Here is a 22,999-nt window from a genome sequence, read left to right as displayed (position 1 = left end):
AGCATACATTTTTAACCATGCAAAGTGGATAAATTCAGACCTGTCCTATTTTAATATCTTTGAGGCCTACGGCATCTCCAAAAAGTGTGGAATATAGCTTCAAAAACAAATAGATTGCCAGATTCATGAATAAAAACATGTTTAATAGATAAAAAATGCACCCTGATAAAAATCTGTGAGTTCTGCTAATTGCACTAGAGACTCGGAAAGATTTTATTTGACTAAAAAATGTAAATATTACAATTTAAATCCGGAACCTAAGTCAGTGCAAGTATGCGCAATCTAAATCCTAAAGCCTACTTAAGAAACTCCAGAACATGAACCAAACCATGCACTCTAACGCACAAACACATGTAGACAAATATGTCTTAAATTCAGAGATTCCAGACTTTGTAATCCTACCGGCTTATTTTCAAGTTGTTCACAGAGACGCTCCGAGCAAGGATTGATGCTTGCTATGACGCGCTACTGACGGCTTAAGTGAGAACTCTGCTACAGGACATTGGGTTACCATCTATTTCCAAATACACACATACACACACACAAAGCCCAGAGTGAAAGAAAGGAATCGGCTTAGCAGTAAAGAGAATATTGTGTACATCCATCTGCTCTCTGTGATAGAGCTAGCCAAATTCAAAATTGGATGAATTTAATGCTTTATCTAAAGTTTAGGCTTTTAAATTGTAAATCTGAGATCCTTTTAAATTGTGTTAAATTTCTTTTAAAGAAAAAATACCCAGTAAATATACCACAAACATTCAAATAAATATTTACAGTACAGAGATAAACACCCTAGATTATTTTGCTGTAAAATAGTGGTCCGCTACCTTTTTTGTACCAAAGACCGGTTAAACATCAGACAATACAGCTCATTAATTAAATTAGTCATGATAATGATCATAATAACAATAACAATATTCATGATAAGCCAAATCTACTGTATTCATTGGGTCACTATGAATCTAGATGACATAGGAAAGGGCATTCAATTTTGGCATTAGATTTTATGTCATCATTACAATATTTTTGTACACAATATAACATTGTACAATGTTGTTGTGGCTGAACTACTTCCCATAATGCTCCAATACAAGGGTGTACCACGCAGCAGTGAGAAAAAAATTATTGGACTAGTGATCAAGATTATTTGTTCTCACGGCGCGATCCGGGTTCGATTTCTGTCACATCTAATGCTCAGCTAAAGTAGTCAGCGGTGTTTGCCAACTGATCAATTATTGCTCTAATACAGTTATACAGCCTTGCCTTGAGTATGACACACTGCGTGTGTGTCATACTTTGAGTGTTTTTAAGGTAAACCAAAAAAATATTTGTGCATACACATATAAATCCAGTACAAGCAAAAGAATGCAACTTAATTTTCTTTCTATGCGGCCCGGTACCAAACGACCCATGGCTCAGTACCTAGTCACTGCGCGGTGGTTGCTGACCACTACTCTAAAATATTAAAAAACAGGTAAACAAATAAAATATTATACCATAATTGGAGTTTGCGCACTTTTGTACTGCCACTTTAAATCATTATGTCTTTGAACAAAGCGATGGAAATGAAAACATGGTTTAGATCAACAAAATCAAAAAAATAGAAAGGAGTGGAGAGGTTTTGTGAAAGGATAGTGGGATTGTGGACGCGTTCTTAATGATGGGCTGGGCACCCGTATGATGCGGCAGGGGTAAACCAGTGAAAGCTGTCGGGCCCTGCTGTTGAACAAGAGTGTGTTGTGTCACCCTGACCCGAGTGACATGGCCGCTTTCTGGTGTGCCATTTCATCTGGAGGGACGAAAGCATGACCAACTTGGGTGTCGAGGTGCCTAACTTGTTTGGGTGTTTGGACAATTAGGTTGGCCATGGTCCAAAAAATTTTGTGTGTTTTTTATGCTATTTATTTCCCTTTTATTTTCTCTGTTATTGTATGTGTGTGTCTTGCTGTCGGTCACCCCTCTTGAGGGATATGACCAAGGTAGATAGATAGATGGAATAGATCAACAAAAAGATTGACTTTTTAAACAAAGCTAAATATTGCCCGTGTCTAATGATGCAAGTAAGAAAATGCGTCAAGGCTTAATAATATGAAAAGGGTGTAGAGAAAATTCAGTTTTTATTTGTGTACAACACAGACCCCTAATTTTTTGGATTAAAATCGTGATAAACTTTTTTTGACCTTTTCTTAGCTCAAAGTAAGCATTGTGACACACGTTGTTGAATACATGCAGCCATGATTAAAATCATTTATTAACACCAAAATAACATTTACAATGTATTAAAGTCATGGCCTTTAAAGTATGATTATCAGACACACCAAAGAGTTGTTTCCCTCGTGCTTTTTTTTTTAAACATGAATTATTATCTTTCAGGGAGACTTTCTGTTTTCTCCATTCTTTAACATTCGTCTTTCGTACCGTGATTGAAAAAAGTGTGATGTTGAGATAAAATCCATTATGCATTACACACCAATAAATAAAGTACTCCTGCCCACGGAACAACACCAGCTCAAACGCTGAATCACTCTAGCAAATCTCATAACAGCCACCTACCGACCTCAAAACATTTTCTTGTCAGATCTGTACAATTCACATAGGTCACCGCTTTCTATTTCAAAACGGTGAATTTCTCCTAAAGGTGAAACATTTTCATGCAGGGTGTCGACACATTTGTTTACTCTCCATCTTTCCCTTTTAAAATATTTTTAATCCGTATAAACAAAATTGTTTCCATCCAAAAATTGAGCCAAAGATTTGAAATTCTGCAGTATAAATCCTGTCTCTTCTATCAGCTCTGTTGAGATATATCGTAATCAAAACAGCTCAGATTGCCTTTGTGTTGTCCACAGCGGCGCACGGTGCTTCTTTTTCATTTGGCCGAGGAGATAACATCAGCTATTTTCCTCACGTCAAAACACTGGGATGATCTCGCTTAGCTCGGGTTCCTTGTTGAACCCGACGCGACTCGGCTCTGAATCCTTGCAAAAACGCCATTCCGCGAGAGGTTAATCCTTCAGTTACCCTGCAGTGACGGATCTCACACCTCAAGTGAGAAACACTCTGTGCTCCTGATGTTGCTGGGAGGCCTTCAAGAGAAAATCAGTTCCAGCTCTGAAGTGGATCTTGTTAATTCCTTAAAATTCCAGAGGATGAGAAAAGCTGTCGACCCTCAGGAAATGTGCTTAAGGGCCAATAAATTAATTCCAAGCACTTACTTTTGAGGGAGACGGGATTTTCTTTCAATTACTAAACTGTTTTAACCCGTTTGCTTATTAAACAAGCAATTAGCATCTCGAACTCAAATATGAGTTCCACGTTTAGCTGTCATTTTCAAATAACTTTGCATTTTTGCAGTTATCTGTGTATGTGACCTGCATCTGGTTGGACCTCTATAAAAAATGAAAACCACTTTTCTTGTCAAAAGTTAGCTGGATTACATAACTCTCCTTTCAACCTGTAAAATGCAACAACTATAAATATTGAAAGAATCCTCACAATATTAAAGAATTTAAGGTTATCCTGATCTGTTCCGGAGTGTTTTTGTTTCTCTATCAGAAAAAACAAAGCAGGAGTTCAACCGTTGAACGTTAGATGGCAGTGTTGCACACGTAACCGCCGTGAATCTTTGCTGCGGGCCCAGTTATATTCCCGTTATAATCTATATCAAAGAGTTGCAATATTGAAATGGATTTGTAATGCTTGCATTAGAGAAAAACAGAACTTTATCACGATATTTTATTTTTTGAGATTGTCTTGTAAATATTTTACTTGCTAAAACTATATTTGCAAAAATGTTCAAATTAAATTCTCATAATCGTGCCCATCCTTTAAACATTTTCCAAAGGGAAAAAAAATATTCCACAATGCATTATTTTCTCTGCCTCTGGTACAAACATTGTACAGTTATAAACGCATACATACATTTTTCAAAATTGTAAACACAGTATTTAGCTCACAATATTGCTTGTGTTTAAAATAATATATGTCTCATGAATTATTTATTTTACTCTGACACAACTTTTCACATAATGAGTTTCAATTTTAATAACTTGACCCAGATCTACCTATAATATTTTTAAAACATTGTAAAGTTTTAATTCCTCAAAAATAATAATAGTAATTAATTTTAAAAGCAACCACCTTGTTATCCCTTAATACACACTAAATTTACAGTGCAAATTTGAAAACGTTTTTTAAAATCATTTTGTACAAACATCAAAATTATAGTATTTTGCTCCCAGTCAGTGGATTTGTATGTAGTTAAATGCATGTTGATTAAAAATATTGCATACACGAAAATAGCATAAAATGACAACAACAACAAATAAAAACATCTGTAAAAATATTAAAGAGAAATTCTTAATATTGTCTACTATTTGCAAAAACTTTATACAGCATTTCCAAATAGTTTCAAGGAGTTTTTTTGTAAGAGCCCAACATTTCCATTTTTTTTCAACATTGAGTCATGAAAGTGACCTGGCAATTTTTACCACACTAGTCAATGATCTCTAACATTGACCAATGGCATAAATTAAATATTCAGGCCTTAATTACCAAACTAAGACTTCATAGTTCTAGGCTGACACCAGTGTAATAACACACAACTGCACCAGGAAAAAATAAAGTGTAAAATATAGAAAAAAGAAAAAACACGAAAACATGTATGCTTACTCTCAAATACATTTATTTTCATTTCTCATCATTGTCAAAGTCACTTAACTTAATGACATGAAATGTAATATTTCAAAATTGTAAGTATTATTTAATGGAGACTATGGGAACGAAATGATGCAAAAATGTTACGTGCAATCATCAACATAAATTAATACTCAATCGTTCGCCTTCCTGTGCTAAAATGGGGAAATTTAACTCTGTGCTATCTACTACTATGTGTGCCCTACTTTAGTGCACGAAACTTGCATTGCGTTCTACAACTTTTATTAGTGTCACAATACATTTGAACACAATCTGGGAACACTGTGTCTTTGGCTGACATCAGAGGCGCATTCAATTCATTTATTTTATTTTTCTTTCAGCTGAATTCCTAACGGCACTTGTATGGAAGTCATTACTGCTCCAGATATGCCTGTCTTTTCGTGTTTGTGCATCTCCCTTGTTTTTCTCCTTCTGTGTACTAATCACCTGGATGCCATCCTGAGTTTCACCAGTCAAGTGACCTGGAACCAACTTTGTCCAACTTGGAGAGGGCAAATACATCAGGGAAGTTCAGTGAAAGCCAGACGATGCAGATACAAATTCCAGGAAATATATTTTACACTATATTGCAGGGATGGGTAACATTTTTGAGTTACGGGTTGCATTGGGTTAAAAATTGGCAAAAGGGTCAGGGAGGGGACATTATTTAGTTTTTTTTTTAATATCTCTTGATACAGTCTCAAATCCTACACCTCAGAAATACATAAGGGAAGAAAAATAAAGCTGATACAATTGTTCTTATATCATTGCTGCCATTCAATAAAGACGTATCTCTATTTTCTTTTTTGTTGCTCGTTCTATTCAGGGAAAAAAATGACCTATAAAAAATAAAATATATTTTGTAAGAATAGCAACACTAAGAATTTATGAAAAACAAACAAACATGCAAACACTCACTAGAATACATTGAATTTTTTTGTCCATAAATGAACCATTTAACAAAATTGTTTTTCAAAATACTTAGAATTAAAGCAAAGTGCCAAATTATGTCCCTTTTTAAAGCCTTACATATTTTAATACGCATTCAAAACTCATAATACAATATGGTTAGCTAAGAAGTTGTTCTTTAATTAAATCTAATACGTATTTAGTTGAACAAAATAAATCATATTTTAAAAAATAGCTCGTAAAGACGAATGTAGCCAGCTATTTGAATGTTGGGGACACTGTACACAAGTTAAAAACCAACAATAAATACAAATAATGAAAACAAGCTACATTTAAAAGGGCGGACCATGTGAGGCAGTTCATGCTGAATAGGCAAGTCTGAAAATTATCATTTTATTTTTAACATTTTCATTTGGCTGGTGGTATGAAAAAGCCCGATGGGCCACATCTGGCACGTGGGCCGTAATTTACACACCACTGCTATATTCGCATGCATGTTTGAAACTGTCTTTTTCTCGATTTTTGTTTTATTGTTTTATTTTATATTATTTTTGTATTAACATGGCTAGTGGAAATAATAACTCTGAAGCATCCTGTATACTACTACTATTCTTAGTTGTAACAATTTGTATCAGTTACACCGAGATTTTTTTTTTTAAATTGTAAAATGTTTTAATCAGAAATTTAGATATTGTATAACTTTTAGATCAAACTTATACTATATTTTAGACAGTTTTTAATGCATTTTAATACGACTCTGATGGAATGATCACCCCGCTGTTGGAGTGAACTAAAATTATTATGTGTCTCCAAATGAATTGTGTAATTCAATGTTTAAGAATGAATACAAAAGCATGCAATGCTTTTTGATATGAGTCATTTTTGCTGAATAATCACCCAACCGTCAGTGTGAACTAAAATCATACCTCTGTGTTCCAAAATTAGTCATGTAATTGACTGTTTCAGGATGAATGATTAGGCATGCAATTAATCTTAATGGATAATTACAAGAACGCTGAAAACTCGATTCCACCACTATCATTTTCTTTTAATATTCATTTGACACCATTTTGTCTTTTTCCACTCCAATACTAAAATTATTTAGTGATACGTTCACAATCCATTTTATTCCCCAAACATAGGAGGTGATTAAAAATCAAACATTATCTCTTATTTTCTTTATCAAATGAGTTGCATCGAAGAAGGCACAGAATATTTTTCTACTCATGTTTGGGTTTGATTACGTTTAGTTATTTAAAAATAAAATATGTCATTTATGTTTGTCCATGAAGGTAACATGTAAAACCGAAATGCCTATCACTTTATCTATTTTTTTTAATTCTGAAAAAAGAAAAACATATACACCATGATATTATGATAACATTAGAAACAAACTGTACAAACATTTCAAATGACAAGAAAATATAAATAAAACAATACTACAGGAAGGTAAGTTATATAAAAAGACCAAAAGGTTTACTAGTATTATTAGTTTTAGTGGTCTTCTGGTTGTGGGAATGCTTTATGGACAAAATATATAGTTTTAATTCACATTGAAAGGCAATGAGAGTTTTTCTACCAGTAAATTTCCATTTGTGAAAGTAAAATTTAGCTGCATAAATATTAAGATTTACGATAAAGATTTCTTTTGGGTCTTATGTCTCTGAATCTTATAGTCAAAGTACAATATATTTTCAAAATACTTTTGAACACAATGTCAATCTTTACAGCTGTAAGATTACAGATTTCAGACAGTACATTTTTCACCAAGTAGCGGTGCCAACATAAATGCATTATAGTTTTAGGCTCATCAAAACAAAAAGTACATTTTACATTAATATCTTTATCAAATCTTTTGGTATTATGCACTTTGGAGAGGTAGATCCTATACTTTATTTTAAACGAAATTTCTCACACTTATTTTCTTAATAAGTAAAAATTGGGGAGCAAATAGTCGAGTTGCCAAAAGTGTATATGCTAATTCTTTTTTTGCAGTCCTAATTATTTTCAAACTAGCAAAAACAATAATTATTATTAGAAAGTGGAGGTAAATAAAGAAAACCTAAATTAATACATTAACGAACCGCCAAATACCTAATAAATAATAATGCAATAATAATAATAATGCACTCACGTTTTTTATGCACCTGCTACCGCACAGTTTTTGCGATGCTTTGTAAATGCAAAATATCCATCGCAGACAAAATAAAAGACGTTTTTCCATTTCGAGTGGCGCTGGAGTTAGTCTATAAACTTTTCTCAGGTTTTAAAACTCCCGCCTGCTCACAAAACAAAACTAGCTGGAAGGTATAAACGCAATGGACTGAAGGACTGTCTTTTCCCTGATGATTGACAGCTAGTATACACGAAAGTCAGCCTGAGGGGGGAAACTCATCTGAACATGATCTGCTTGTGTCTAATAAATTCTTATTATACGTTCTATTTTGCCCATATTTGTCATGAAATATGTATTAAAACGATTCATCTCACATGAACTGCAATTCTAACGCGCAATGTGTATGAAGTGTGATGATAAATCAAAAGCTACCCCCCCTGGTGTCTGTGGACGTTTGGTCTCGCCCGAACTTGGTCCAGATTTGAGTCGCTAGTGTTTTGCTATCCGAGCGCGCTCTGCTGGATGCGACGGACTGCTTGCGACCTCTCCGCGTCGGGCTGTCAATGGCTTTACGGACCTATTTTTATTTTATTTAAATGCCTGGAGCCGTTTCTGAGTGACTGCAACCATGGATATTCTGTGGATATTATGGACATTGCCGGTTGTATTAGCTGTTGAAGGTAAGCTAACGTATGAGTTTTAAACTGCCACGCGCATCCTCGTGCCGGCTTTTCACGTTGCGGACCGGCGGCTCTATTTTAATATAAAAGAGTGGGGGGCATGACCACAAAACACATTCATTTTATTGCTTCCTCTTCTTATTTGTGTGCACGAAAGTGGCGTTTGTGTGGTAATTTTATTCAACGGCAGAGTACCAGGAGGATGATGATGGCGGTTGTGACAATGAGGATGGAGGGACATAAACATGCCTGAGCATCCTTTAGTTTTAAAGACACAGCTCGACCTTTAATGTTTTGTTACTCGGAGGGTTTCAAAGTGCACAAGAACACAAAAACAACGTTCATGCACCAAAAAGTACTTTATAAATCTTTGCTGTGCTCTTCTATGATATTCAAAATTTCAAGAAGTGAAAACCATTGCACTTATTTAATCATATAAAGTTGCAGACGTAGTGGAACATTCTCTCATGATCTCTCATGATCTCTCATGAAAACCACTCGGCAAAACCTTATGATTAAATTCCGATTGGAAGACAATCTGAAAGGAAAACTCACTGCAATTTGAATATGTAAAATCAAGACAAACTTGGAAAAAGTAGTTATAAATTAGAATTGATTATTGATCATGTCGGTTATACACAAAATATTACACAACATCATCAGTATCTTGATTCCTAAACCATGCAAGGAGCGACTCGGGTCAACAGAGGAAATTACGCAGGACAAAAAATGCTCCAAAAAATACATGATTTTGATAAGATGTGAATGCAATAATTGTTCATTTTAAACTCTTCTAAACATGAATTGAATTGTTCCAACGTTGGGAAACAATGCATGCAGCAAGATTAGTCATGGCACTTCATAGTAACCATGAAATAAAGACTTTAGAGAGAAAAATAAAATACAAGACTTTCAGTATAAATGCGCAAAATATTAATAAAGATAAAGTTGTAATAATAGTGCACTGAAAGAACTGTGCATCATTACAGTAGTGCAATGAAAGTAGTGCAATAACCGAAGGCACAGTTAAAAATACATATATTTTTTGCCGAATGTATGTTGCAAAACACCCTACAATTTATGATTGATTAAAAATGTACATATATAGTAGAGCTTAAGTTTCTACAGCATTTTTTTCTCAAATGTAAAATGCTATAACTGAAAGATCCAACTAACAGAACTTGATTATATTAGTACATTTGAATAGATCCTCTGGCTGTTCCTCGAGCTAAGAAATCAATTTGCAATACACTATGCTTCAAACTTTCAGTGTGTTTCAGTTCAACAGAATATAATTTAGGGTCCATTATCAACTAATATAGGGAAGATAAAAATAGAAAATGGTAACTGCCACTTTGCAACTCTGACTATTAAAGAAGGTCTGAAGGCTAATGTTTTTACCAATGATACACAACTATTCAGCCTTCCCTTTTTAATTATTATTATTTTAATAACTTAACAGATTCACCTTGTAATTTTAAGGTTTATCTCATACATCCACCTTTTGGATAACGTTTTTGTCTGTATATGTATGTATATAGATGTTTGGATGGAAATGTTTCGGGTCATTGCTAATATCAGATCGCATTTGCTGACATAAATAGTGCAATAGTAAAAAAATTGAACAATAATTGCACTTTGCATAAATACATTATTTATTATGTTGTACTGCTCGTGGGGAAGCAAACACTCTCAAAATTGAAATCAAAAACTTTCGCATCACTTTTAGTGCCGTGGATTTAAGTACTAAACGTCCAATTAGATTTTACATGAGCAAGTGATCCACCGTCCAAATAAAGATTGGCCCCGCCCAATCCCCTTATTTTTCCTCGTCCAATAGGTCCGAGCTGACCAATAAAGTGGTAAAACATTGCTTACGTATGAGAAATGAAGGGTTGAAAAAGAGGTCACTGGTGCTTTAATCGGAAATGAAACAAAAGAATCGCGTCATTCAACGAGAAGTAAAGCCTTCTTTTAATTTTTTGATTTAATATCACTGACCTCCTTCTATATATGTGTTCAAATAGTTTATTGTAAAAGCTTAGCAGTAGATTTAACTTTGAACATTTTACTATTTTGTCATAGTGTTTCCTGTAAATGCAGGAAAGGGAAAAAAAAATCCGCCATCTTTTTTTCTGAAAACAGTAATTGGCAAGTTACTGTGACTTAATTTGAACAATTCCAGGAGAGAAAAAATGCTTAACATAGGATGTGTGATAACTGTGAAAACATATTTTGCGACATTTTTCTTTTCTTTTTTTTTTTTCTGCTAAATGTTATTGCACGAAACTGTTAAAATACATACCTTGAGACTTATCTTGTATTTTTTGTGCCTGCTTAATGTTATTGCACTTCTTTTCATTGCACTATTGTTATGATGCACTATACTTATCTATTCACCATTATTGTAACACGAAAAATATTTTCTGCCTTTCTTCCTGATAGTCTTATTTTATCCATCCATTCATCCATCCATTATCTGCACCGCTTATCCTCAGTAGGGTCGCGGGGGTGCTGGAGCCCATCCCAGCTATCTTCGGGCAGTGGGCAAGGGACACCCTGAACTGGTTGCCAGCCAGTCGCCGGGCACACTGAGACTGTGCCCGGCGACTCACTCGCTCATTCACACCTCGGGACAATTTGGACCGGCAAATTAATCCAACATGCATGCTTTTGGAATGTGAGAGGAATAAGAGTGCCCGGAGGAAAGCCACGCAAGCAGGGGGAGAACATGCAAACTCCACAGAGGAGGTTCGATCTCATGACCTCAGAACTTTGCCGCACACACGCTAACCACTACGCCGTCATGCTGCCCTCTTTTATTTTTATTCTCTTTAAAATCTTTATCACATGTTTGCCCACGTCCAATCTCATTGCATACAATATTTCACAATATTGACATCAATGACAATAAAGACAAGTTTATTGAATTGAATTCAATTCAATTCCATTTGAGTTAACCTTGCAGTTTCCAGTTTATCTTATAACTGAAATGCCTTATGCTGCAACGCTGCTTTTAAAAATCTGTGATCCAGACCGCTTTGAGCTGCAGTTGGATGCTGAAATGTCATTGATTTTGTTTTTCAGAAGGTTTTTATGATAAGCATATAATTTAACCTAGGTCATTTTAAAGAAAAGTTTCCCATTCATGTTTCTTAAAAAAATAACAAGATCTGTTAAACCATTTTTGAAAGAATTAGAAGACATAATGACTTTATCAACAATATGTACTGGTAAGTGTGCAAATTTAATAGTTTTACTGATAAGTTGTGTAAAATTAAAAAAGTTCCGTACATAAATAAGCTTTGAAGAATGGTCTTTTGATTATATGAGTTTATTTTATGAATTTTTGGCAAAGCATTATTATTTTAAAAAAATGCTGTAAGAACTTAATATCAATTATCAGAATATAAAATGTATCACATTGAATTTATTTTACCTCGAGACCACATTGCACTACTGCTCAAATATGTAGCAATTTGTAGCAGCTACGGGTGGCAAACATTCGACCCTTTTCCTTCAGAGGTGTTCAATTCATCCCAAAGGGATTGGATTGAGGTTCAACTCCAAATTGTTGATGGGTCCTCATGTGAAACGCTGTGTCAAATTATTGGTTAACCCAGCAGGAAAGAAGCGACCGTGTTTGAAGATTAATGGAGGTGGAACGACAGGCAAATACGGCGAGCTTTGTCAAACATGTCAAGGAGAACGTTCGGAGGATTTATCCCAATTCGGTTTTAGGCCCGTTCGTCATCATCAGCGTTTAGTTGACAGCCCCGCTAATGACATCGCTCATCGAATTATGTTGAGTTAAAATACAGATTTATACGCAGCCATATCGCCGCAAAGTGTGTGCAGTTAAAAGTGAGGTTCATAATTTTTTCAGTGGAACAACTTGTTTTTCAATTGCTGTCTGTATGTGAAGTTGCAGACATTTTCTGGTTGGGTAAGTGTTGCCATGATGCACTCGGCATCTACTAAAAGGCCAGTATGCGAGTTGTTTTTTGGATCACTGAGTCTACCGGTCGGTGCCACACACACTGTTTGTTTTTTTGTTGTAAATGAAATGAAACATAAAGCACAGAAAATGATTTTAATCTCACATTCAAATAAGATAGTATAGCAGACTTGTTATTTCTTTTTTTCTACAAACAAGTAGTGTTTTTGAGTCAGTACAGTAAGGCATCATTTTTTAATGAAAAATATTTAAAATATTTCGACATTTTTTGATCATTTCAAATTGTGTTGGCCGTGTAACAATTTTCGTACAATGAAAAAAAAATGTTTAAAAATACTCTTTCATGAGATCTCGTCTTCCAGATCTGATTGGTCTCTGGTAGCAGACAACAACATTATCATAAATTGCTAATATTGTATTGGCATTCTACATAGTCCATCTTGTTCTGAGTAAATACGTGCCGTGTTGTGTTTGTATGGTTTATTACTGCTTAGTAAGGGAAATTGCATTCATTAATAAGGGGAGCAATTGGCTGAGGATGACAAGTTTGAAATCTGTGGTAAAAATAAGTACCGCAGAGGTGAAAAATAAACACCTATTGGTCTTCATGTCATTTCTGTTACATGCTGCTCCATTTAAAAAAAATATACCCGTCATGTCTCCTTTTTCCCTCGTATAGTTCATTTGTCGTCCTCTATGAAAAATTATATTATTTGTACTTTTTTGGTTTAAAAAAAACATTTATCTCTGACAAATATATTTTATCTTACCTGACCTAGTCAGCAACGTTTAGTGACAGGTAATACAATTGATTTCCATATTGCTAGGTTGCTTTTCGTGATTTGCTTTACAAAGTAAAGCTGGTGTTTTAGATTTAAGTAACTTAATACTGGCCTATGGCTATCCAAAATTGTCACACTTGGGAAAAAAAAAAACAGACAGATTATTTCACATTGCATCATTACAAACATTTCCACGCGTAGGATTATTATCTAATTTCCAAAAATAAACGAACAAAAATACAGTCTGTGTATTATTATCGACCATACATGCAAACCTTTTGACATGACTCTATTCCTAAGTGCGAAACACAATCCGTTTCTAGAATGTTCCCCCAAAAACAAAAAAAAAACAAAAAAACGATATGTCTTTGTTTAAAAACAGAAGTGGCAAACTTTTACCAAAACTGAAATCTAAAGCAATACTTCGAGCGGACAAGCTCAAAGAATAAGTCTCACTTCAAAATAAAGCAGCTGTAAAATTCTAGTCTTTGGTCAAGCATTTTTTGTTGTTGAGTTTGAAAAGCAGGATATTAAAAAAAATCAGTAGGCATTTTTAAGGGGAGAACAGTGATAGTCCAACATGCAAAGCGGTACTTTTGGTAGGTATGGTATCGACTTGTGAATATGATACAATGGCACATTTTAAGAAAGAAGGTCTGAACATGTCTTGGCTCCATCAGACTTGTTGTAAATAGAGCCATATGCCGCCTTGTGCCTATTTGCAGAGCTGGGCTGGCTATCTTAGAGCATTAATCAATAAAATCAAGGGTAGTGAGCTATGGTGGTGTAGACTTTGGAGTGCAAGACCTTGATTTGTGCTCATTTGTATTCTAGTTTGATGTCCTGCCTTCAGTGTATGTTACCCTACCCTGGTGTTTCAGGATAATACGATTGTTAATCCTTGCAATTTCCATAAAAACACTTTGATATGCAAATGTTTTTCCATTGTTTTCAACCGGATTTCTTTAGTAAGGAGTGGATGCACTAGTGTAACGAGGAATCATTTTTTCCTTGTCTATGAATAACAAAAAAAAAAGGCGTTTACCCCGAGAAATGGGATTAGTAGAAGGTAAAAACCATCGTATATATTCACTCTAGTGTTTTCTCTGTGGGACCAGTGAGCAGATGCGGTGGACTGGCCCGCATGCCAACCGCCACAGTAGGCATTCACAAAGAATCAGTCTCTATTCAAGACCTAATCCGCTGTGCACAGCGCCCGGGTATTGTCAGTTTGCATGCAAAATCTAAATTAGTGCTGCTACCAGTTGTTTGCCTTGAAGGAGGTGTGTCCCGTTTCTTGCGCATCTATGGATACCTTTTATTATTTAAGATCAAAAAGCAGTTTAACAGTTTTGCTTGAGCCAACACTGCGCAACATAGCTAACCACTTCACGAGCTTGTTTCCTGTAATGCCGGAGACCTTTGTTTGATTCTCTGTGGTACTGTAGTACATAATCAAAGCTGAAAAGGAAAGGTAGGTGTTCTCATTGAAGTCTTGCCAGAGAATAGCAATCCTGCAGGTTCGGTCCCACCAGGATAAGATGCACTATTTGGCATTGTTTCCGTGCCTTCAGCTGTCTGCTAGTGACTGCTAGGCCAAGCCAACACCTCAGGCTTTTCTACCTTTAACTGTTCCAAATCGCATGTATTTGCCCTCTAGACAAGATGCTAAAATTACCGGTAAGCATACTGGAAGTATGAATGTTTCAAAGAACAAAATGTTATATTTAAGAACACTGTGCATTCAATTTGTGGTGTAGGTCAAGATGGCGGGCTACTATTTTATTAAAGTTTGACATCTTTATTGCTGACATCATACTAATTTAATTGCAGAACAGTGGCCAAGACTGTACTCTAAAAAGCATTTACTTAATTCCATCTCATATCTTTATGATCAATAAAAGCGTTCTCACTGCATGTCTTTTTATAAAAGCACTTCAGTGACCTCAATCCAATTGTTCTTTCAGTGGCCGAAATGTAAATATATCTTTTCATTCATTGAAAGTTTGCATACTTTGAGGCGGCTTGACAACATGGGTACACATGTATAGCTATGTAACAGCGCCTTCACTTTAATGCTGTTTTTTACATTTGATATTTCTCCCTTTTCACTCTAAAGACAGGGTTGCAATCCTTTATGTAACCTTGAATCAAAAAAATTCACAATACAAACAAAATGAATACAGAAAAAAGGGCTGACGGGAAAAAGCTTAAGCTTATCCTGGACCCATCTCCTCAACAGCCTTGACACCTTCCACTCTAGTTTATTTGAGAAAGAAAATGATAATAACAGAGAATAAGCTAGTAAAGAAAGGAAAATACATTGTATCCATTTATTCTTCTTGTCTGTTAGCCAAGAGCTTTAAGAGCTGAGAAAATGTAGTGAGGTAACAACCTGCTTTTGACCCTTGTGCATTTATCAGACTCTCATCTCATCTCATCTCATCAGCCGTACCGCTTATCCTCATTAGGGTCGCGGGGGGGCTGGAGCCCATCCCAGCCATCTCCGGGCAGTGGGCAGGGGACACCCTGAACTGGTTGCCAGCCAATCACAGGGCACACAGGGACAGACAACTCATTCGCTCATTCACACCTAGGGACAATTTGGACCGGCCAATTCACCTGAAATGCATGTTTTTGGAATGTGGGAGGAAACCGGAGTGCCCGGAGGAAACCCACGCAAGCACGGGGAGAACATACAAACTCCGCACAGGATGTCTGGAGCTGGATTTGAACCCACGACAGGTTCCCATGACATGAACTGTGCCGCACAAGCGCTAACCACTGCGCCGCCGTGCTGCCCATTTATCAGACTCCATCCAGCAAATATATTTAAAAAATGACTTAAAAAGTCATATGTGTTATACATAAAGCTACCAAAATGTAGAGACATTAAAATTCCCAAGTGCAGATTTTGCCAATTTAATTATTTATCACTGCTGCCCGTCAGAAATGTCTTATAGGGTTTTATAGAGAGTTAAGCACATGGTATTCATACATAGCTAAACAATAAGCACACGTTGTTGTTTTGATTCTATAACAACTCTATAATAAGTCTGTTATTTGTAAAATACAGTATTTTACCTGACGCCTACAGCATATCTTTTATTCATTTTAGCAGACACCCTCTGCCGGCTACATTTCCACTGCTTAACACTCATAGGAACGTCACACCCAATTGCACATTTTCTTGTACTGTATTAAAATTAGGTCAGCTAAAGTAAAACTAGACTCGTACTAGTAGGCTACCATTATCCTTCCTAATTAAACGTCTTTGATGTGTCAGAATGAGATCTACAGAAGGAAGACACGAAAAATGAGGGAAATTTGTGGAGTAAGGATCAAAGGCTAATTACTCTTGGGTGTTGTCGGCAAATCAAGTGGTCCAATTGCAAGTTCATGACTGGAGCGTCTCTAGTGCGTGTGCCATTCACTTATGAAGCTCTTCATTAGATACACCCACTAATGTAACACAATTCAATTTGACCGTGTCATAAAGGTAGTTTACTGCAAATGTTTGTTTGGTATTGAGCCAGGCCATAATGGAGTGCATCACATTGTAATGTGTTTCTGCCTTTTTGTAGCACAATATAAAGAGTGTTGAGACTGTGGATGAGTCACACCGGGAAAAACGCTCTTGAGCTGCGCGCAACATTAATTTTGCTGTTAATAATTTAGAATCAACAATCTGTCTCTCGCTGAAATGTGATCCTCAGATGTTTGACGATACAGTACGGCTGTATATTAATTCCAGATTTTTATGTTAAATAGTATTTTTGGACAAGCTCATTTCCAATAGGGGGTGTGTTTCGGTACCGAGGTCCTACGTTTGTGTAGCACAATTGACCCAGTCAGGGCAACTAATTCAAATAAACAGACATAGGAGAAACATTCGTTACCTCTGTGTAACCTTCCCCGAAAGACACAAGGATCAAGTCTATTCGTATATCCTGTTTCGGTTAGCGAATGCTAATTGGCTAGGTGTGCACTCTTTGCAGGTCTGTGTTTTGACTTAGGCTAGATACAAACCCGTCGGGAAAGGATAGGATGCAGTTTTAGTTCTTAAGAAATTGAACCACGTAAAAACACAAAAAATGTAATGTCGGCATTATTTGAGCTTAGTATTTTTACTTTGTATTTTACTTAACTATTCAAGATTTGTTTTTCCTTTTTTGATTGGCCTACTTTTTGTGTGTTTAAGGGTTTGATGTTTTTGTTATGACAATTTTTTTCTTGGTAGGTATAATTACCAAACCTTGGACTTCTAACTGGCGCATGAAATTGAGACTACAGTAAGAGCTCCCGTGTTTACAGTACATATTTATGCATTGCTTACCAAAATAACAAAACATTATATGCAATTGGAATGGAACCACAGGAGTGGTGGTGAGAACACATTACCACTAGACAACCAGTTTTACAAATGACATGTAAAATGGCATGAGAGCTTATCCCTTTATCACTACTTGGTACTCATGGTGCCAGCAACACTGGAAGCGTTCCGAGCATGTCCCGCCAGCAGGAGGCCCCGGGGACGACCCAAGACACACTGGAGAGACTATGTCTCAAGACTGGCCTAGGAACGCCTCAGGTGAACTGGAATAAGTGGCTAGGCTCCTCTGTTAAGGCTGCTGCCCCCGCTAGGCTTCCCTGTTAAGGCTGCTGCCCCCGCGATCCGACCTCGGATAAGCGGAAGATAATGGATGAATGGATTCTGATAAGTTAAACAGTCTCTCCACTTCTTCTCCTTTGGGTCTCTAAAAGACCTGGGCACTCTGGTCCTGAAGGCCGCATGTCTTGCATCATTGGAGGTTACACTTCTTCAACTTAGGTTATACAAACTATCAGCTCGTTAGCAAGCTGACAAGAGCTTGGAATCACCTTTATTGGAGCTGAAAAACCTCAAAAACCAGGCAGGCCATCTGCCCCTTGAGGACCAGAGTACCCAGGTCTGTTCTTTATGGTATTTGGTAAAATACTTTGATGACCCCGTTTTCTAACATTCGTTGGTAAAAAAGTGGAGGGACTGTTTAACCTATAAGAACACACTAGGCAAATCAGTGTTCCTGGCACTGTAGAATTTGTTTGACAATGAGATGAGGTCTAATGCCTTGTCTCGTGTTATTTGTACCACTAGTGGTCTGGTTATAAATTGCCCGCACTCTCACGGCCCCTTCTCGTTTTCAAATTGAGTCAGCGATGTTTATCATTTTTATCAATCACGGCTCAGATATGGTACCGTAAATCCTTGTATGATAACGCATACCTATAGTCCAATCATATCCACGGTAGATAAGGTGCACCAGGTTATGAGGCGCACTTTCAAATTCTTGGCCCTATAATCTAGAAAATATGGTCATTTATATGAAATCTTTGTTTCATAAAGAAGAAAAATGCCAAATTACACTTATATGGTAAAAAAAAAAGAAGAAACTGGCAGAATTCATGTCTTGAAACGCATGGGTCCATGATACATTTTTGTGGGTGTCTTCATCACCGGTCCGACATGCTTAAGTTCATGCTTTTCAAGACCCCCAAAAAACAAAAACAAAAAAAAAACAAGAAAACCAAACAGTGAAAAAAGGCAGGGAAAAAAATGGGGGAAGCAGAGAACTGAGCGAGTAGCCTGAGAGAGGTCAGACCTCGTTTTGGAGAGCCCCATCGGCACACACACACCCCAGGTACCAGGACGTCGCCTTTTATGTGCACCCGGAGAACACAAACCCAGGGCGGATTAGTGTTTGGGGCTCTCAATGTCCCGGGAGCGCAGCCCGTCAGGCCCAGACAAAGCGGGTTTGATTGCACCACCATCTGCATAACAAAGAGAAAAATCTTTTTCTACCTGAAAATGCTGCCTAGGCACACGTGACACTGCACAGCACATCCATCAGCGACTCTAAAGCCACGTGACAACTGCCCTTTGTTTTCTATCACTGTCCACCGATTCATGCACCTTCTGTTGCTCTCGCTGACCCATATGGTCTGTTCGCTGTGACCCCTCCCTCGCTGACCTTTCTCATTGGAAACTAATCTGCATCATCATTGATTGATCTCCACTGGTAGTTAAATGCTTGGCGTCATCATCTCTATCCAAAACAGAATCTTGTTCTGCCTCCAGGGACATGCCGTTTTCCACATGATCAGGTCGTTTACTTTTTCAAGTGTACACCAAGTATGTCAAACATACAGGCTACAGGCCTGACTCGTTTGATGATTTAATCTGGCCTGCTCATAAATTTATGAGTATGTCAAAAAAAGAAGCGAGTCACTTGGTCTTTTTTATCAAAAGTTATACATTTTAAAATAAATGCAATAAAATATGCTACCTCTGGCCGCTAGAGGTCAGTAAGGATATCCTCTCTGTCTTAGTAGGCCCAGCGGAGTAGTTTTATCTGATGTACTATAATCTTTTTGCCCATGCATTGCTAAAACTTTTTTTTTTTATCATTCCTTTCGAGCCAGTAGAATTAGGGCAAAAGTTACATTTTTCATAAATTTCACTTGAGTTTGTATAGCGTGGTTAGTTGGATCAGGTGTAAAACTGCATTCGCTCAATTGTTAAACTAAACCAGTTAATTCCTTCAATGCCATACATGAAAAACATGTTTTCCAATTGTTTGTGAATAAATGGGTTAGGTTTAAAAACGTTCCCTTGTCATCCATGATTATAATATGTTGGTAAGCGACTAAAGTTGGCCGAATACTGAAAAATTCGATACCATTTTTTAAGACATTATTTTACCGATCTGGCCCGCCTTAAAACAGATTTTCTGGATCCGGCCCAAAACCCAAACTGACTTTGGTGTACACTGTACACTGTACGGAAAAACGCAAATTTGCCAATTACGGGTACCATCCGGTATACACCGCCTATCACGAAACGGCAAATCAATCAAGTCAATTGAGTTCGCCGCGGTAGCCTTTATCTCAGTATCGTTTTTTTCGTTGCAACAGAGCGAGCGGTTTGATGCTACTGTGTGCATGCGTCTGCCACCCGGATTTCATGTGGTAGTTGAAAACTAATCCATAGATTTACATAACAAAAACAAAAATCCCACGACGCTTTCTGCTGCCAACCCTTAACTGTTCCACTGGGCAGACTTTTCCTTGTGACATGGCGTTTTTTGACTATTTCCAACAGAAGCTTAAATGTTATTTGCACAAGACACATTGAGACTATTAGTTGTCTAAGCTTTTATCACTTTAGAGCTTAACAGCTTATCTTGGAAATTCAAAATAAAAAAATCAGCAAATATTAAACCACAGCGGCAATCTAATTAATTGATGGCTTGCTTCTCTAATTGTTGTTTCGTATTCAGCAAAAGATGATCTTCATAAAGTCTCGTTTGGCCAGAAGAAACATTCTGAGGATTTGCATAAGCACTTATCCAGAGAATTGCTGTTGATAAAGCACTCTTCCCCCAAAAAACGGTCTGTGGGGTGTCTCTAACGGTTTCCAACAGCTAATAGTGCTGACATAGATAAAGCTGCAGACCTATCCAAGACGTTAACGAGAACAATACTTTCAATCAGACTACAGTCATGAAGTAATGTGGCTTAGGAAGCAGAAATCAGGTATCCAATGGAGTAGGGGGGAACAGTGCTTGAGAAAGCATAGCTGTCTTTCATATCCTTACCCTCCCCAGGCAGCGCTGCTTTTCTCCATGAAATCACAATGGATCATTTGGGAGGGCAGCTGGAAAATCCATAGAAAATCTCAGGAGACTTGCTGCGCCTGTGAAATCAATAAAAGAGATCCAGCCGAGACAATTAAATGGAGTGGATGTCTTAGGATCAGTCAAAACGCTTGGAATATTATTATTCATAGTGTCTAAGTAGGCATTTATCTCGCACGCAATGCACCTCGCCAAGGGTGTTGGTGAATACATTGCATTTTTTTTTCTTCTTCATCACACATCATTTTTGTTCTGTGCTAGTTAAATTAAGCAAGCCAACTGGGATTAGGGTTCTTAATATAATAAGCACAAGATTTTTAGGGTATCATTTTATGAAAATCCCTGTTTTTGAAGTCACATTTTGAGATTTTAAGGATTTTCAAGTCAAGTCACATTTATTTATATAGCCCTTAATCACAAAAATGTCTCAAAGGACTGCACAGGATTACAATTACACAATTACCTGATCTTAAACCAACATTTTAAACATAAAACTTAAACTTAAATATGTAAAATGTTTGTTATAGCTTTTTAGTGACTTTTTGGTGTAGCTATGCAGAACGCATAACACACGGCTGGCTACTACAATGCATCCCCCACCCTACACCAGATTTTTAATTCAGTATTGTGACTTGTCAAAGATGAAATGAAATGATCTGAATTTATACGGCGCTTTTGAAGTCAATGACTTCCCAAAGCGCTTTACATTGTGCTTCACATTTCCCAATAGCGGCTGTGATCTGTGCAGCCATGTAAGGCGCTAACCTGCTTATTGGGGGTATTGGGGTTTCAGTGTCTTACCCAAGGACACTTCGGCATGTTACACGGACAAGCCGGGATTCAAACTGGGATCCCTTAATCCTAAAACGATCGCTCTACCTCCTGAGCTACTGCTGCCCCAAGATAGTCATTATTAACACTCTTTGGTGGCTGTATTTACACAGATAAAATACATATATTGTTAAAAACTACATCGTGATAGCAGCTGCAAAGTACTCACGAGGCTCTCATGTTGGTTGAAAAAAGGAAAAGAGGGAGCCCAAACGGTGGGCGTAGTTTATTATACGTCAGTGAAAACAGTACACACATGAGCACGACTTCACAATAAAAGAATATAAGATTGATAAACGTACAAGAGATATGATTAGACTGATTATTGAAACGTTTTATGTGTGTGTGTGTGTGAGAAAGATTGTTTTTGTATTTAGGAATATAAAAACAAGTTATTTTCATAGACTGAATTCTGAGAGATTTACATCCAAAACGGCCAACTTGTCATTCCCCCCTGTTGTTAATTTCGAAGAACTTTATGGAAGAGAGCATCAGATTGGTAATTTCACGGAGAGGCAAAAACCTTCAAAAAGGAAAAACTTCCTCTCCTCCAAGGAATGTCTTTTTCTGGAAAAACAGGATAAAACAACAACAGACAAAAAACATACAAACAAAAATTGGACAACTAAAGCAAACAACAAAAAGTAGCCTTATTTTTAGTGTGGTTTTTAATTCAGTATTGTGACTCCAAATCCAGTTGGAGGCAATGTGATGCTGTATGGCCTTCAGACCATAACAAAGAAAGTAGAATAAGAAACATAGGCAGCTGTGTAATTTCATGGATCTATGTGAACTCTATTTTGAAAAAAGACATTATACATTAAACAGGTTACAGGTATAACATAAATGGTTGTTTTATGAGCAAGTAGGGAAATCAATATTAGAATTAAATAACCCACATGCTAGAGTAATCACTCAAAATATTGAATATTAGGGTTAAATAACCAATTGTGGACAAGGATTGTGGAGTACATGTCATGTATTGAATGGATCAGGTTGGTTTTGTGGCTTTCAATAATCTGTCTTATTTGTATTCTTGTATATCATGACAAACCTATTGAAATATTACATTATGTCAAAATCTGAAAACAAAACTGACTGTGTCCTGTCCTATAGGCTACAATGTAACTCTCCACAACCACAAACCAAAAGCGGCTAAATCATGGAAAAGTTGTAATTTTTAGTCGATTGTCTCACTTCTAACCCACATTGTTGCTTCCCTCTTTCAGAGATAGAGTTTAGTTTTAAGTAAAACCAACACAAACATTTATTTTAGTTTTAGTGACCTCTCCATGCTGCCTGGATGCACATGTTTTATTCTCACCACACTTGATTTCAAGCATTGTAATTTT

At 36.7% G+C, this 22,999-nt stretch overlaps 1 protein-coding gene across 4 annotated transcripts in view; it reads left to right on the top strand.

Annotated features, from left to right (window-relative positions):
• Positions 1-8,249: 8,249 nt before the first annotated feature.
• ephb2b (eph receptor B2b) overlaps positions 8,250-22,999 on the top strand; it is a 243,835-nt gene continuing 229,085 nt past the window's right edge. For all 4 annotated transcript variants that reach the window (XM_088338893.1, XM_088338891.1, XM_088338892.1 and 1 more), the window contains exon 1: positions 8,250-8,400. In XM_088338893.1, the coding sequence (XP_088195019.1) occupies positions 8,349-8,400 (52 nt within the window). In that variant the 5' untranslated portion in view covers positions 8,250-8,348. The remainder of the gene's footprint in view (positions 8,401-22,999) is intronic.

Source organism: Urocampus carinirostris, chromosome 6 (genome assembly GCF_059441175.1).
Source record: "Urocampus carinirostris isolate Australia breed hairy pipefish chromosome 6, RoL_Ucar_1.0, whole genome shotgun sequence".
NCBI classification, from domain to species: domain Eukaryota; kingdom Metazoa; phylum Chordata; class Actinopteri; order Syngnathiformes; family Syngnathidae; genus Urocampus; species Urocampus carinirostris.
This window is presented reverse-complemented; position numbering and strand designations above follow the sequence as displayed.